This window comes from Ambystoma mexicanum, chromosome 8, assembly GCF_040938575.1.
Source record: "Ambystoma mexicanum isolate Mex_15411 chromosome 8, UKY_AmexF1_1, whole genome shotgun sequence".
In the NCBI taxonomy this organism is placed as follows: Eukaryota; Metazoa; Chordata; class Amphibia; order Caudata; family Ambystomatidae; genus Ambystoma; species Ambystoma mexicanum.
In genome coordinates this window covers 531,985,071-532,003,102 of record NC_090929.1, presented here as the reverse complement: position 1 = coordinate 532,003,102, position 18,032 = coordinate 531,985,071, and the positions used below count along the sequence as shown (strand labels likewise).

General features: G+C 42.3%; 1 protein-coding gene across 5 annotated transcripts in view; it reads right to left on the bottom strand.

Moving 5' to 3' along the window:
* Window positions 1-18,032, bottom strand: part of PRDM16 (PR/SET domain 16) — a 1,279,606-nt gene that overhangs the window by 170,695 nt on the left and 1,090,879 nt on the right. For all 5 annotated transcript variants that reach the window (XM_069610219.1, XM_069610223.1, XM_069610220.1 and 2 more), the window contains exon 4: window positions 5,225-5,359. In XM_069610219.1, the coding sequence (XP_069466320.1) occupies window positions 5,225-5,359 (135 nt within the window). The remainder of the gene's footprint in view (window positions 1-5,224; window positions 5,360-18,032) is intronic.

Genomic DNA, 18,032 nt, shown 5'->3' with positions numbered 1-18,032 from the left:
CTTTGCTGTAGCACTAGATCGTGTCCCTGCTGGTCAGAGAAAGCTCCGGTCAAAGTCTCTGTTGAAATCTTTGCTGTTGCACTAGATGGTTTCCCTGCTGGTCCTTGAATGCTCTGGTCACATTCTACATTGAACTCTTTGGCGTAGCACTAGATGGTGCACCTGCTGGTCATTGAATGATCTGGTCACAGTCTATATTGATCTCTTCAGTATAGTACTAGATGAAGTCCCTGCTGGTCATTGAACGGTCCGGCCACAGTCTATGTTGAACCCTTTACTGTACCACCAGATTGTGTTGAAGATGGTTATTGAATGCCCGGCCACAGTCTAACCCTAACTCTTTGGTGTAGTACTAGATGATGTCCCTGCTGGTCATTGTACTGTCCGATCACAGGCAATGTTGAACTCTTTGGTATAGCACTAGATTTTGTCCCAGCTGGTTATCGAATGCTCCGGTCACAGTCTATATTGAACTCTTTTGTGTAGCAACAGATGGTGTCCTCGCTGACCATTGAACGCTCCGGTCACAGTCTATGTTAAACTCTTTGGTGTAGCACTAGATGGTGTCCCCACTGGTCAATGAATGCTCCAATCACAATCTATGTTGAACTCTTTGGTATAGCACTAGATTGTTTCCCAGCTGGTCATTGTACGCTCCGGTCACAGTCTATATTGAACTCTTTGGTGTAGCAATAGATGGTGTCCTCGCTGATCATTGAATGATCCGGTCACAGTCTATATTGAGCTCTTTGGTGTAGCACTAGATGATGTCTCTGCTGTTCATTGATTGATCCGGTCACAGTCTATGTTGAACTCTTTGCTGTAGCACTAGATTGTGTCTCTGCTGGTCCGTGAACGCTCCGGTCAAAGTCTATGATGAACTCTTTGCAGTAGCACTACATGATGTCACTGCTTGTCATTAAACACTCCGGGCACAGTCTATGTTTAACTCTTCGGTATAGCACTAGATGTTGTCACTGCTGATCATTGAAAGCTCCCATCACAGTCTATGTTGAACTCTTTGCTGTAGCACTTGATAGTGTCCCTGATAGTTATTGAACGCTCCTGTCACGTCTCTGTTATGTTATGTTAAAATTTTTCATACCGGGGTACAGAGCAACCAACACCAAAAAGGCAACCTGGCACTATGACTGAAACTGAGATACAGCAAAAACAAGGGACTAGAAAGTAAAGTTTTCAAAGCTTTCCTAAAATGTCTATGAATCGGACAGGCCCGGAGGGCAATAGGAAGGGCATTCCACAACATGGGAGCCCTGACCGAGAAAGAGTGGCCTCCCATTCTGGCACAATGGACTCTAGGGACAGCCAAGAGGGAATGGTCAGAAGAACGCAGTGTGGGAGCAGGAACATGAGGTTTTAATTTCAGCTGCAAATATTCCGGACCAGCAGCGTAGAAAGCCCCATGCACTAAGCAAAGGGATTTGAAAGGTACACGCTTAGGCAATGGGAGCCAATGGAGAGACATAAGAATGGGTGAAATATGATCCCGGTACCGAGCGCCAGTGGCGAGGCGAGCAGTAGAGTTTTGTAGCACCTGTAAGCGATGGATTAAGTAATCTGGCTGAGCCACATATAAGGAGTTACAACAGTCAATCTTGCTGGGAACCAGGGCAGAAACTACTGGGGCGCGCAAGTGAAGCAGAATATAAGGCAGGACCCTCCTAAATATTTTCAGTTGGAAATGGCCAGCCTTGCAGACCAAACCAATCTGAGAGGCCATGGAGACGGAGGCCAATAGTTTAACACCCAGATTTTTAACAGTCGTAACTGCCACCATCTATGTTGAACTGTTTGCTGAAATACTAGATGATGTCCCTTCTGGTCACTGAATGTTCCGGTCACAGTACATCTTCAACTCTTTGGAATGGCACTAGATATGTGCCTGCTTGCCACTGAATGCTCCGGTCACTGTCTATGTTGAACTCTTTGCTGCAGCACTTGATGGTGTCTCTCCTGGTCATTGAATGTGCCGGTCACAGTCTATCTTGTACTCTTTGAGGAAGCACTAGATGATGTCCGTACAGGTCATTAAATGCTGCAGTCACAGTCTATGACAACATCTTTGCTGTAGCAGTGGATGGTGTCCCTGCTGGTCATTAAACGCTTCGGTCACAATCTGTGTGGAACTCTTTTCTATGGCACTAGATGATGCCCCTGCTGTTCATTGAAATGTTGATCTCTTTGCTGTAGCACTGGTTGGTGTCCTGCTGGTCAATGACATTTCTGATAACAATCTCTTTGGTATAGCACTAGATTTTGTCCCAGCTGGCTATTGAATGTTCCGGTCACAGTCTATGTTGAGCTCTTTGGTGTAGCAATAGATGGTAGCAATAGATGGTGTGCCAACTTATCATTGAATGCTCAAGTCACAGTCTATATTGAACTCTTTGATGTAGCACTAGATTATGTCCCTGCTGTTCACTGAACGCTCCGGTCGCAGTCTATGTTGAACGTTTTGCTGTAGCACTAGATGGTTTCCCTGCTGGTCCTTGAATGCTCTGGTCACATTCTATGTTGATCTCTTTGGTATAGCACTAGATGGTGTCCCTGCTCATCATTGAAAGCTCTGGTCACACTCTATGATGAACGTTTTGCTGTAGCACTAGATGATGTCCCTGCTGGTCACAGTCTATGTTGTACTTTTTGTTGTAGCATTAGGTTGTGTCCCAGATGGTTATTGAATTCTCCAGCCACAGTCTACCTTGAACTATTTGTTGTAGCACTAGATGATGTTCCTGCTGGTCATTGAATGCTCCAGTCACAGTCTCTGTTGAACTCTTTGCTGTAGCACTTGATGGTGTCCCTGCTGGTCATTGAATGCTCCAGTCACAGTCTCTGTTGAACTCTTTGCTGTAGCACTTGATGGTGTCCCTGCTGGTCATTGAATACTCCGGTCACAATCTATGTTGAACTCTTTGCTGTAGCACTTGATGGTGTCCCTGCTGGTCATTGAATACTCCGGTCACAATCTATGTTGAACTCTTTGCTGTAGCACATGATGGTGTCCCTGCTGGTCATTGAATGCTCCAGTCACAGTCTATTTTGAACAGTCTGGCATAGCACTAGATGGTGTCCCCACTGCTCATTGAATGCTCTGTTCACAGTCTATGGTGAACTCTTTGCTGTAGCACTAGATGGTGTCGCTGCTGGTCATTGCAGTCTCCGATCACATATTATGTTGAACACTATGGTATAGCACTAGATGGTGTCCCCACTGCTCATTGAATGCTCCGGTCACAGTCTATGTTGAACTCTTTGCTGTAGCACTAGATGGTGTCGCTGCTGGTCATTGCAGTCTCCGATCACATTCTATATTGAACTCTTTGTTGTAGCTCTAGATGATGTCCCCACTGGTCATTGAATGCTTCGGTCACAGCCTGGTTATGCTGAACTCATTGGTGTAATAGGAGCAGGATTAGCTCAGGAAGGTGAACAGGAAGAGGTATTTACACCTCTAAAACTCTTTGAAGAGAAATCTATGGCAAACAAAATCACAAGTGCTGTGTGCCATAATACCTAGTGCACACCTCCAAGTATTACCAGCTGCGGCACATAGAAGCGGACTCATTTTTAGCATTTTTCACATTTCATATTTTCCACAAAACGTCACCAGTTTTGCACTAACAGTATCGCCTACAACATTTGTGAAAATTTCACTGAACTAATTAAATAAATTAAATGAAGGTATGTATTTGAAGCAAAAAAACAGAAATCAATTTGTTGTGACATTTATGGCAAAAATAATGGATTAGTGTAAAACGCATTCTCTGTTGAACAAAATTACACACACACATACACATTGCAAACATTGTATTGGTTTTAGCAGCAGTCTCAACATACAGGGATGCCAGCATACCGGTGCTCTATATATGTTTCAAGCAATAGGAAACCTACACCATCAATTTCTTCACCTCCCCGTATTGTTACATAATCAAGTATATAGAACATTGTTAGTCGTATATTGCAGAGCACAGCTGTGAACTCATTCAAGCATCAGCAGTCCAACTTCTCTTGAAATGTACATAAACCCATAATTATAATTCAACAGCATTCAACATATTGCTTTCTATACATATTTTCTATTTTAAAGGAGATCTTTTTCACACCGCACTTAACCAAAATTAAAGCCTGCACTATAACAAGTGGATATGATGCCTCTCTGTATCACGAGGAAGCACAGCCATGTTATTTATATTGGGTGCTGTTCGGACTTCACAAATATGATCTATAAAATGTGTGCCACTTGTTAATATTTAAGGTCCCATAGCCCACCATGAACATTTTAGTTGTATTCAGAATCACACTCGAACTCATGATACAACTGGGAAAGACAGAACGCAAGATAGCTAGAGTGGGTAATAGAAATAGTATTTACTTTCTGTTTCCATAGCAGCCGGTGAGTTAGAAATATAATAACTGAGTTCTAGTGTGGATTGGCCTCGCTTGAAATTGCATTTGTGTTTGTTTCTAGTGTGTACCCTACATGTTCTGGAAACGGAACTTATACTGGTCTTGCTTTGTACTGGGAATAGCAGATATATTGTTCACAGCACTAGCCCCACATACACTGGAAATAGAAAACATACTTCTAGAATGGGTGAACGTTGGGCCTTGTGTTAGATACCTTAACTATTTTATTGTTAGTAAGAAAGCTGTCCATGGTAGAAACCTGACGAACATGACCCGCTACCCTATGGGGTCTGAGCAGTCCCTTGGTGGGGTGGAAAATGAGGCTGGGCCCTGTAGGAGATGCCAGTCTGTCTTCCAATGCAGAGCATCCAAAGGAAAGCATAGCTGTATGCCAACCCAAGCCTCTAAACTGCTATTACCGCTAATAATAATATGAATATCTTTAAGAAAATGATAAAAGTATAATAACAGGGGAATTATAACAACAATTTCTGCATTTACTATGACATTTATCAATATTACTACTATTTCTACCATTAATATTAATACTATTACTACTACTACTAATAATAATACATATAACAATATCATTATTAATAAGTAGAATAATATTCATAATAATAACAATTATAATAATATAATAATAATTGGTAACAGTGAGGCACTTGGTTAAAGTATGCCCGGTCTTCTGTCAACAAAGTCCAGAGATGGAATAACGAGAAGTAATGCCTGAAATGCACACATTTCAATGTAAACATTTTTGTCGTTGATGCAAACTCTGGTCCCAACTTACTTGGTCATTGATCTGGCAGACCACTAGATTTTGCTCCTCACCAGAACCAGCCACACGGATGTACTTGAGCCAGTTTGCGTTCCCTGCGTGGTTAGCATCCAGGCCAAATGTATCATTTCCTGGTTCACTGGAAATCTGCAGGGGAAAATAAACCATGGTCAGGAGGGTCATCCCTTGTAATCAGGTTTGTGCTTTCTCTTCAAGAATTGCCAAAGTTTTTCTAAATGTATACAAGCCTGATGACCTATATGCATTTCCAAGAATATATTTATTATTGACAGCAATTGGCCCAATTATAATCATTTTCCATCGACACTGTGATTTTCTATGTGATTTGAAAATAGGTGTTTGTTTGGTGCCATTTTGATGTTCAGGTTAGTGTGGTCATGGATTAAAGGATGTCTTCTTTTCAAAGTACACATGATTCTGTGATTCTGTTTGTTGTAGTTTTTGCACATTCTCTCTGTGGTAGTTCAGATTGCAAATATATATATACTTTTTTTTATGAAACGCAACTAATTCTCTATTGTTGTAGTCATAACTTGTAAGAAAAGCTGTCTCTACAGCATAAAGAAAACGACAGATTATATGGGGGAAGGCATGCCGGTCGTGAAGTTAGTAATAATGCATTTGAGAAGTCTTTGAAATGTGTTGCAGCAACATTTGCTAACGCAAGCGTGGCTCCTGGTATTAAAAGCAAGTGGAGGGGTTGCACCATACGAGGACAATCTGTGAGTGGGCCTGAGAATAGCAGAGTTGCAGAGTTACCAAGATGAAGGAGTACAGCATTGCTGGAAGCATGGAGAATTCTGTGTTCATGGTCAGGGAGAGGTAATATGGCCGAAAATGCACGAGATGTATGCTGTATGCTAAACAATTTCACAGATTTTAATGTACTTGTTTAGGGGAATTCTTTCCAGGGTGTAAGCAAATTCCAGTTAAAAACATGCAAAATGTACAGGTGTGTTACAAATCAGGTGTTGCTATTCCATATCACTCTGCCTTAGCCGTTCAGAGGACATAAACACGAGTTTGTGAACCTTAATTAGCTAAGCTTGAGTGCACTGTTAAGAAACAGTTTGCAAGTGAAAGGTGGCATTTTAGGATGCAACCATCACCAGGAGTTAGGAATGGTGCTACACTGATTTGAAGAACAGTGATTCTTGGTAATTAACAAATTGGTTCAGGGGATATTGAAGAAGTACAGGAATGCTTTTCTTCCTGGTCTATGGATGTCTAATGATCTGCAACATAAAATCATTTTAAAGCATGGGCCATTTGCCGATGATGCGTAGTTCATATTGGGCAATGACTGTGAGAGGGGGGCCTCTATGTTTTTGTGAAACTAATGTTTCAGAACAATGACATTGAGTCTATCAAATTATTGTTGAGGCTGTCTGCCATTGTGGTAAACAAGAAATAGAATTGGTAATTGCGACTGCGAATTGAAATAGTTTGGTTGGGTTGTCATCCACTACCATAGGTACCAGTGTAGATCTCTGCAATGGACTGAGCAAGGTACCTTTGCTGCTTGGGCCGTAATGCATATTATTGGCAATTAAAATAGTGTATAATTAAATTAAAGCTTTTCCTGCATTTTTCACTCTTAAGGGTCAGTTCCTGCACTGCAGAATGTCTTCTGAATAGTGTCCACCAGTTACATTCTCAAATATCAATCATACCTTCTTTAGAGATGCTCCTGAAGTCATTGCATATCAGGATTACATGCTCATTGCTCATGCATGTTAAATATACAATGAAATATGTACTTTAATATAATGTACATCACAAAAATACTCTGGATAGTATGAAGTGACAATAGAAAGAAAAAGACATGATGCTTTGCTATGACAGTTGTGTGTTCCATCTGCGGGAGATGGACTCCTTGGGTTACAGAATGACTACAAGCGGTATCAATCCAAGGCTGGTTTTATGTCCTTGATCATGAAAATAACACATTCACAACTTTCAAAGCACACGCTCTTTTTCCTTTTGAATCAAAACACATAAACTGAATGAATCAAATAAATGTAAAAACACGCGCTGTTTACTTCGGAGGAATCTAGACGTCAACAATATCTTTGAGAATCGCATTAGCATGATCAAAATGTACTGTGACAGGTGTTGCCAGAGCATATGTCTTATGGTAGCAATCAATATCTGCTCATGTAAATGACATATAGCCCCACCCCCACAGTCCCACAGTATTTGTGTAATGTTCTACAAAGACTGCTGAACAGAAGTAGTCAGAGATTGAAAAATAAACTCAGGCATGCACCGAGGCCTAGAACATGGCAAACCTTTGCTAGGGCACAATGTGTTTAATAAACGCACCAACCACATCTAATGATTTGTTTGTCGACTATCTGGGCCACTACCTATGGCCTGGAAATGTTTGGCACCGAGACTACAGGCACAGCAGACTGCATTTCCGGTCAATACAAATATAAGGTATAGCCAGTGATAGAAGTGTACCAAAAAAAGTAGTGGAACTGTGGTCTCAGCAGGGAAGAGTTTAGACAGAAGCATAGTGCAGCATGTGACAGGGTGTTGCACCCGGGACATTGCAATAGTCTAAGTGACTAGTAACTAAGGCTCCTATTACAACTTCACATTTGAACATAGACATGAATGGACCAATCCTCTATATAGAATGGTGAGTATGTTCGTAAAAAGTACAGGATATGGAATATCCTTAATGGATTGTAGGTACAAATTTATCCTTTTGCTCTTTCATGTATTCTTTTTTTTTTCTTTTCCTTCTTCTTTTTCTTTCTTCACTTTCTCTCTTCCTGTCTGCTCTTTTTTTCTCGTCTTTTCTGCTTCTTATACTTCTTGTAATAACTGTATACATATTTGGATATGTTTTCTATATGATGTTTATTGGTTAATTTATGACATTGTTTTTATCTTTCACATGTTATAAAAATGTTGATGAAGAAAGTATACAACAAAAAGCAAAAGTAGAGGAATGGTCAGCAGAAGAAACAAAAACCATTTCCCGCTCACTTGGATCACTGGGAATAGCCATGGCCTTCATCGCTGCAGTCCAAATGTTTCTCGTTGACCTGAGTAGTAAAGTTAATCATGCCTGGTGCAGGTGTACATAAAGATGGTGGTTGAACTGTTGCTTGGCCGCTGGTTGGTTCTATGTGGCTGCAAGCTCATAACGTCATAAAGTCCGGTGGAAATACCCTTGGGAAATTGTGAACACAGGCAACTAGGCATGCCCATCACTCAAGGGGCCTTTTTGCATCAAGCACAGTGCAAAATTAAAGTAGAAATGCAAGGAGTATTGCTTTTACACATCCATTTTGTGCTTCTGCTAATTTATTTGCCCTTCCAAGGCATAGTAGGGGCAGAAAGCAGAGCATGCAGTTTGACCTGTTTTGACCCAAAGCCTGAGTGCACAATGAGGTCTATTTCTATTATGCTGTGGCAATCAGTTTTGATCTGACTCATTATTTAAAAAAAGAAAAAGCCACAGCGATTGAAAATGCCTTAGTCACACCTATGGTTAACACCAGGATGAGAAGCGTTGGTTGAACGGCAGGTGCAATCGTGAGGTGAGAACAGCGCCCTCCCTTATCGTTTCATGTCAGGGTCATGGTATTTTCGACGCCATCTCTGTGCTTCAGTTCACATATCCGAGCTTTGTGATGGCACCCTGTGTAATAGTGAAGGTGTGGTGTGAAAGCGACAAAGTGCTGTTCCAGAGGAAGCCACGGCACTGTGATAGGTCTGGTGGCAAATTAGCCAACCTGAGGTGTGTGAAGTACACCTAAAGAAGATACTAAGGACACTGCAGGGGTGGAAGTCCATGCAAATACGTGTGCAAAGCATTACAGAACTCAATGTATTTGCATACCATGGCACATTAATGCTGTGTGAACATGTTGCACATAACCTGATAGTATGCCTTCTTAGCCTGGCTCCAGACACTGTGCTCTTGAGCTTTCCTAGGGGTCCCAGATTTAGCATTGCCAGAGACCCCCAATTATTTTACGCCCTTGCAATTAATTCAATAAAACAGTGCATAATCTAACCAGTTGTCGTTGGTCAAAATCAAGGCCTAACTGACATTTTCAGGAGATATACACAGGGATTACACACAACATCAAAAAGCTTAGACCAAGGAAAGGAGGCCGGGAGCCACAGGGAAGGAGAACAAGAAGGTTAGAAAGAAAGCCTCCTAGAGAATATATGGAAATGTAATCTTCATTTTGCAAAAGGTCACTAGAGCTTCAGGAAGCTCTCCCAGGTTTCATCATATCAATTTGCCCCTACCGCAACACTGAGCGGTGGTCCAAAGCGCCGGGTCTTAAGAGATTCCCTGACCAGTTTTCCATGATTGGCTTATGCCTCATGTTCCACTGTCTCATAATGGCCCATTTGGTACAAGTTGCTTATGGGAACAATGTCTCGTTTGGGGGATCTTGTGCTCAGGCCAGCGCTACTCAGTGAGGTGAGCCCGTAGACAATGTTTCAGAGAGGCCAGTGGATCCGAAGAGCCATAGTACAGTTGATAAGCCAGAGGGTGTTCAACAATGAGGGGTGTTTCTGAAAGGCTTAGAGAGATATTTTACATTACCAACAACAAGAATTACTTGCTGAGAATCTCTCCATAAAAGTAAATGGAATACAATTAGTACAAAAGCCACAAAACGTAGAACAAGTTAAAAATGGCACTAGAACAAAAGCTGAGTAGATATATTTCAAGATTCGTCAGCACCGTATACACCTAAACAGCAGTCACGGGGCAATATTTAATCATAAAAACGTTAAACCTACCTACTGTTAGAGTACAGGCTGGCTGTAAGAGGATGCTGAAACCAAGTGCAGCCAGTATGCACAACCTAGAATAGGTATATATTATATCATAGATACGCTACCTCCATAGGTTACTAACCAGTTGCATTGTTTGATGGTAATCAGTTGGATGCATGTAGAATGGCCAATAGTTCCCTTTGGCAAACTGGCATTGGTCCTATGCCAGATGTGCAGCAGTTCTCAGCGGAGACACTTTTCCCCAAATTGTCCATTTTCTCTGACAGGCTACATGTGACGTCCTGTCCGCTCGCAGACGAGTGCTGCAGCCGGTGTCTCCTCAGAGTTATACCCACTCCATGGCATCCTGAAAGCCCAAAGGCTGGCTCAGCCTTTAGGCTTAGCTAGCCCTTCTCTGGAAACTTCTTCTTCGGTAGCCCTTGGGCAAGGGCTTTGCAGCTTTAGACCCAACCATCTAGCCATGATATCAGTCTTCATAGCGGCCATTCATAAAGCGTTTTGGTTACTCTTAAAAGCAGACCCTCTTGCTATTTAACTGGCTATTGTAACCAATATCAGTTTGCAATTGTTAATGCTATTCTCAGTACACAAATTACTACATTATACAATCATCCTGTTATGCTATGTCATTGGATCTTTGATAAGGCAACTTGCCATTTGCCATCTGGCCACACAATGACCTGCGGTCAATGGGGTGGGCTTGCATTGGCTGGGAAGTAGAGTGAGGAGAGCACATCTAGCTACTGTTGCAGTGTCAATATACACAGATGCATAGAAACGGAGGCTAGGTGCACGTGTACGGTTCTAGGCATTCTTGGAGGTGCAGCACCCTGTGGGACTTTGCATGGTCATTCTCCTGCAGTGGGTAGGCCGAGCATCAGTTATGAGCTCATGTGGTGAGACAGTTGGATTCATGCTGGCACCACATGTGCTTTTAGTTGTGGTCAAACATGTTTGCCATTGTTTCAGTGTCATTATGGTGTGGTGGTACGTGTAATGGTGGTGCGGAGGAACGTGGTGCCAGTTAGGAAGGGAGGATGGAAGGTCAGTTGTGACAATCTGCACTATGGTTGATGGAGAACACGGGCCAAGAGAAAATGGGTGTGCTTGCTAATCTACAGCCCTGCCCTCAGATGGATATGCTTGCTAATCTCTTGCCCTACCCTTAAATGGGTGTGTTTGCTAATCTCTTGATCTACCCTCACATGGGTGTGCTTGCTTATCTCTTGTCCTACCCTCCACAGCACCCATTTGTTTTGAGTTCTTACTCTTGGAAGGCTAAATGTGCACTCTATTAGACAGGTCCCAGACAAATCACACAGTTTCCATTTCAAATAGAACTTGAAAATAGTTTGGGGTTTCCCTTTAAAGGTATGTCCTACTCCGTTAGCATGTAAATATGGGCCTGTCTCCTCTCAATCCCATATTGCAGCATGCATTTTAACGAGAAAAAAGAAACTGCATGTGTAAGAATGAAAACAAAACAACCAGGCAGAGCCTTGCCAAAGGCAGGTCTGCTGCCAATGGCCGGGGGTTGCCTCAATGCACTCTAACGATGGCACTGCAACCAGGGCAGGAAGGGCATCAACCAAGGGACTATTTGGGAACTCTTGGCTTCGGTTCCCAGTGCTATTCGGTCTCACACAATCACAGATTGTTTTAACAAATTCACATGAAACCCATTTTTGTTCTCCATCCTAGGCCAGTTTCCTGTGATTTTCACACTTGTAATTTAGGTCAACAGAAACACTCAGCGCAATCATTCATTTAACTATGAAGCAATAAACTCCATCTTTCACCAGAGGCTTTGGCCTCACTGGACCTCAGACCACATCCAAGCTGTGGAATCACAATGGCTGGCAGAGTTTTCAATTGGGTGTTGCTTATTATTTAGCAGAAGTTCTTCCTGCCCTGGATGCATCACAGACAAGTTCCCCATAGTAAAGTTAGTTCGGCCTATAACTAGTTATAACACACGTCAGTCTGCAATGAAAGCCTGGTAATAATATATTTATCACAGGCTACTTGTGATATCCCAACTGACCTGAAATAAGGAAATGACCTCACAATCGTACTGTAATCAGTTATTACACTTCAGTTGTGATGCCACAATGCATGCTGCTCGAGCCAGCACAGAAATCCAGCTGTCACTGCAGCACTTTATGAAATTCCTTGCTTGATAAATAGTTTTCAGTGAAATCGCATAGGCAGTAATTAAGAAGGTATTGTTTATGGTAGATCATGTAATGTGGGCACTTCAGGAGTTTAACATATTTGAGCACAAATCTGCACTTGTTTGTTTATTTTAAAGCACAAGATGAAACATTTTTTCATGCATTATATTAATCTGCTTAAACTATTTTTCTGCAACACATTAGAAGCTGCATCCAAGATTTTTTAAATCCAAACACATTCTACATTGATTATATAGAGCAGCAAATGCAAGATCTCTTAAATTAGATTAAACAAGAGGCCAGGTAGAAAAGGAGAGGACAGTGTGTGGCCAAGTATTATAAGGAATAAAATATCCCCTAATGCACGTAAAAAGGAAATTGCAGGTTACTTCAGAGTTCTGTGGCCTTACGAAGGAACTCAGAAGTTGCCTCATTCCTCTCTTTGCTCACAGAGATCGTCAGTGACTTTCAATATCCTTATAATGTACGGATGAGGGTACTTTACCCCATATATTATGGGGCTCTGAGTTCTCTCTGCAATTTGGAAGTATCTGAAACCTTCCAAAAATGCAATGATATATGGGGCGTGTGGTGCCACAGCAAGGCGACTCTCCCCACACCTCACACCCAATGCACACTCTGTTCTCCAAAGCCACAGCTTGCACAATGCATGTACTGCTCCCACGGCTTGGCCACCATGCCTTGGTGGCACATCTGTTGCTCTAGACAAAGTGCACCAGTATATCTATTATGTGCCCTGGTACCACAATATGTTGTCTCCCTGATTTGATGCTACGGAATAAGCCCTCTATGTCTGTCTTCTGATTGGCTACAAGGTTGGCACCAACTTCACTACTCTACGCAGGGAGGTCCATAAACATTATTTTGTCAGCTAAGGATAGTTATGCCAAGCACAGTGAAGATCATACACAAGGGGCAAAGGAGTTGGGTGGATGTCCCATACAAAGTCTTTCGATTGAGTGATGTTCAACGGAATTGAACATGGTAAAATCTGGCACATGAGAAGACTCTACAGTACCTTGCGGGCTCATTTTAGTACAGTGTAAACCTGGCCTGCATTGTTTGAGAAATCTTAAGAAATCAGAGCAAACCAAGGCAACATATATTTAAGACTATGTGTGGATGGAGGTCCAAAATTCTCATATTAATGTGAGATCGTATTGGCTAAAGTTGATTACCAATTTTCTGAGTATCAACTTTGCTGTACTTGCAGCTCTGTGGCTGGAACAAATCCCACTGCGTGAATGCCAGGGAGAATGGTATGGTAAACACATAACTCCGACCTTAGCATACGGTTGACCAGGGCAGAGGAAGTAGTCAAAAAATGTGCGATAGCTCCAAATCCCAGGAAACAGCTGAAGGTATGTTGGGATGATCTGCTCCACAGACATGATATGACATGATATTTTATTCGTATGACATGCATGCACACACACACACACCCACACACACATTCACACATACATGCACCCTGTCAGCATTCCAGAGAGATGGACCATTTTGCCTGAAGATGCAACACTACTATTGTCATTGTCACTCATTGCAAAGCCCCTGCAATCCACTATCTGGGGTGTTGTGTCCCTGCCAAGCAAGAGTACCATAATATGATCATACAATCTCTAATAAACTCCAAGTAGAAACTTCAGTTAAAATGTTTTTAAGGGTACATCTCCAAAAAATAAATCTACCAAAAAATGAAATATAGTATCTCAATATGATATTTACTGTGCCAAATCACCACTGTTGTAGTATTAGACACCTAGAATTATCAGTGAAGTGGCATACTATACTCCATCAGGGATATCCAGATTGCTGGAAGAAATAAAATATTTGAAGGGAAGATAAGAGGATAGGAAGAGGGAGTAGGTGCTACCAACAAAGAGCGGTGGGATGCAGTGAAGTAACAATGTTTTGTGGCAACACGGGTGCATGTCCGTACGGTTAGATGGACATCGGTTCTGCAAAAGGGATAAGGAAGATATGTCTTAAAGTTTTGTGATAATTGAGTTGTGTTTCCAAAGCAGATTTGGATTATTGTTAAGTTAGTACACAGTGTAATGTTGGATGCATGAGGGTCAGGCAGTTAACCTTGAAAGGTAACCTTGGTTAATGTATACATCTCTCCATTAGCCATTCATAGTGATATCTAGTAAAACAGTACTGTACTGGTTTAGCTGTGAGGCTGCAACGGGTGTGTAATGACATCAACATGCTCTTTACACTTTTGGACCTACACATTTAAAAAAAGTGTTTGTCTCTGTTTATTATGATGAAAATAATAAAAAGAAGTTTAAAACAAAAAAAAAATAAGTAAAATGGCATTCGCCACTGAAAGGGAAGAATTATAGACACATGCCTGAAAACACGGGAAGCTTCCCCATATCCCAGAGCCTGCATAAGACTTAAAGATATGTACCAGCATTAGCTCTAAGAACTTGGAGAAGGGGAATTCTTAGAGGTACTCCTTTTTTAATTATATTACAATTCTTTCAAATACCATTTTTGTGAATCCATTAGGTGCATCATGACGGAGCATAGAGGACATATGAAGAACTAGCGCTATCACCCTGTGTTGCACGGGTCTGTAGCTGACATGCATGTGGGGTTATGCTGTAGCCTTGTGTGTCTTTTACTGTGTCATAACTTGCTATTTTTCGAAAAATCGCAAAGTCGTCAATCTCCCGAAAACTCCTGTACTGGTAGCACAGGGCCAGACCCATCTCCACCCATGCATGGCGAATGGGTGGGGTTGGTCAAATTTCACTATCGCCAGTAGACCCCAGACTGGTATGCCAACCTCGGGCCACAATTTCAGCCCACCACCTGTTGTGGGGCTGGAGCCAACAATCACAAAATCAGCAATCTCCTGAAAACGCCTATACTGATAGCACAGGGCCGGACCCTGTCCTGTGCAGGGCGAATGGGTGGGGTTTGTCAAATGTCACTATCGCCAGTACACCCCAGACTGGTATGCTGACCTTAGGCCAAAATTTCAATCCACCAACTGTTATGGGGCTGGAGCCAACCCTGGACATACAAACACACTTTTACAAATACATAGATACATATGTGACAATTCCCTTCTACAAGAAGTGTCATTATGAATTTTGAATACTCAAGTAAGAAGTTCAATTCTATTCTCTAATTCCCAAGTGTGTAACTGCTTTACGACCAAGTCAAATAATATGGATAGACATCTGGTTATTTGCCTACAATTGGTTGGCCTGTTTTAGGTGGGATTTGAGCAATTCTACAGTGGCCATATGAACAAAGCAAAAGAAAAGACCCATGTCTGCAGTTACAGAGGATGAGTGGTACAGCTGCGTAGGGCCTGCCGATTCTTCAGCTGTGCTTCCATTGACCTTGTTGGTCCCCAGTGTAACTAGAGTTTAGGGTTGCAGTTGTGTTTTTTAATACCAAGATACAGTATGACAAATCAAAGTGAAAAAAGCCTACCTGAGACTCATTGGTCGACGGAGCAGTGAAGATGCAGGCACACCTACGCTGCATTTGCACAATGGGTGTGTCCGGAGGCGTGGCTTTTTTCCGGCACCTCAAACGAGGAGTACTTCTCCAAACATACACAGAGTAACCCGATTCGCTCCCAAAAACAGTACATTCTGTAGAAGCTTGTCTCCTGACCCAATCTGGCATAAGACTGAATTGGGGCTCGGGCAGCTTCTAAAAAGCAAATGTATCGTTTTAAAACATGTTTCTCCTAAAGTGGTTAACTTCCTCTAAAGTTTGAAAACACTTGCATTTAAAAAAGTGTTGGGAATGTTATTGTCGATTTTCTTCGCCATGCCATTTCTCTGCTCATGGAGATTTTGAAAACAAAATGTTTTTTTAAACATAAGGGCTTGATTTGCAAAGTGTTTTTCAATGGGTTTGAGCCATTGTAAAAACACCTTTGTAAATCAGGCCCGCAAGTCTATTGTGGGTGAAAAATGTAGTACACACAACGTGCGTTATACACATGTGTCTTTCTTTGTGTATCGCCATGCATATGCAATTTCCGTTTGGTCTCAGGTGGGGTCATAACGTCCCCTGCATTTGGCACCCTCAAATAGAATGCTTTGTGAATCAGTACTTTGTGGATAAAAGGTTTAAAGACGGCAGAGGTCTTGCTCATTGGCAGATGACATCTGTTCTAATGAAGGCTTCACAACATTTGTACTAAAATTGCGTTATTTGGGGCCATTCGCTTTATCAATGATTACGTGCGTTCCCATAGCTGCCAAAACTTGACGCGTTTAGGAACAAACTAATGCCACTTTTACAAATCGCATTAAACAAACTGCATAGGTTATTGGAGGTGGAAGCAAAAGTAGCGAGGCTGGCCTACCGAGCGCATTAGTCTAACACCTCCCAGGAGTAGTGACTCCTCAGGTGGGACTCAATAGGGAGGGAGGTGTCCAGAACAGGGGAGGGGGTGCTGGCAGTATGTTTAAAGGCTTTTAAATGGGAGTGAACACCAGAAATGAATGGAGCCGGCGGGGTTATTATGTCAATTATAATTTCTTAACAAGGTATATTTCTGAATAGTGACATTGTGAGGCTGGCAGCTCCAGTGGCTACCCGCGGCCTTGTCTAGTAAAGCGAGAACCCGTACTGAGCCATGAGTGCCTTTTTGGGCTTTGCTGCATTGCGTCTAAAGAATCGGAGTACCTGGTGCGTAATTACTGCAAAGGGTTAATAATAAACAGCACCTGCGCCGCCGAGTGTTCCTTTTTGCTGTTTGTATGTTCAGCTTTTAAGACTTTTGAATTTTAAATAAATGAAATATTTTCCCCTACTAAGGAAGGGTGAATTAGAAAAAAGGTGCCAGAGATTATCAGAGGGTTGAGGGGCCATGAGGGCAAGAGTATGCAAGGATGGCATTCCTAGTGATTGAGGATCTCCTGCGCGTGTGTATAGAGGTGGACATTACACAGGACAGTGCCCGTTCCTGGGCCAGAAAAGGCATGATCCATAACGCATCCTTCAACGTGTACAGACAGAGGGGATTAGGAAAAGGTGCCAGAGATTACCAGAGGGTTGAGGGGGCATGAGGGCAAGAGTATAAAAGGATAGTATTCCTATTGATTGAGGATCTCCTGCACTTGTCTATGTGGACATTACACAGGACAGTGCCCGTTCCTGGGCCAGAAAAGGCATGATCCATAACGCATCCTTCAACGTTTATGCACAGTGGAAGTAGGGAGCCAGGAAATCCACCCAGATGGCTTAGAATGCCAATGCTGCAGACACACCACCCGTGGCGAATGGCCCGAGCCCACTTCTTCAAGCGCCATCCTCTGCATCTACCAGCAAGCCGATTGGCTCCATGGATCTTGCAGATTCATTCAACCACTTTTTGAAAATGAGAACCTAGTCCACTTACCTGGGGCATACCCTCGGCTGTCCTTGAGGCAGGGAGCACCCCAGGGCACATCACTATGTCATCTCCTACATTTATTTTATAGAACAGGATAACACCAGCTCAGCAACCATGGACTGACAGCTGCCAAGCTCTAAACTGTGAGTTGCAATTCAAGATTCAAATTCCTGTATTTGAATTAATATTTTGGCTCTGTTGAACTATGGTGACCCAATGAACGATATAGTAATGCTTCCATCCTTTGCCTCGTATTCTTGCATAAATAAAATCTGGATTTCAGGGATTTTGAATGAGAAATACTACTTTTGGGATTCCTCCACAAAACCTTATTCCTCTTAACAAATCATCACAAAACATATTAAATAAAAGTCAGAGATTAACGTATATATCTTGAAGAGTTCGATGGCCCTTTGTCCATGGGGACCAGTGCTATAAATGTCTCAAA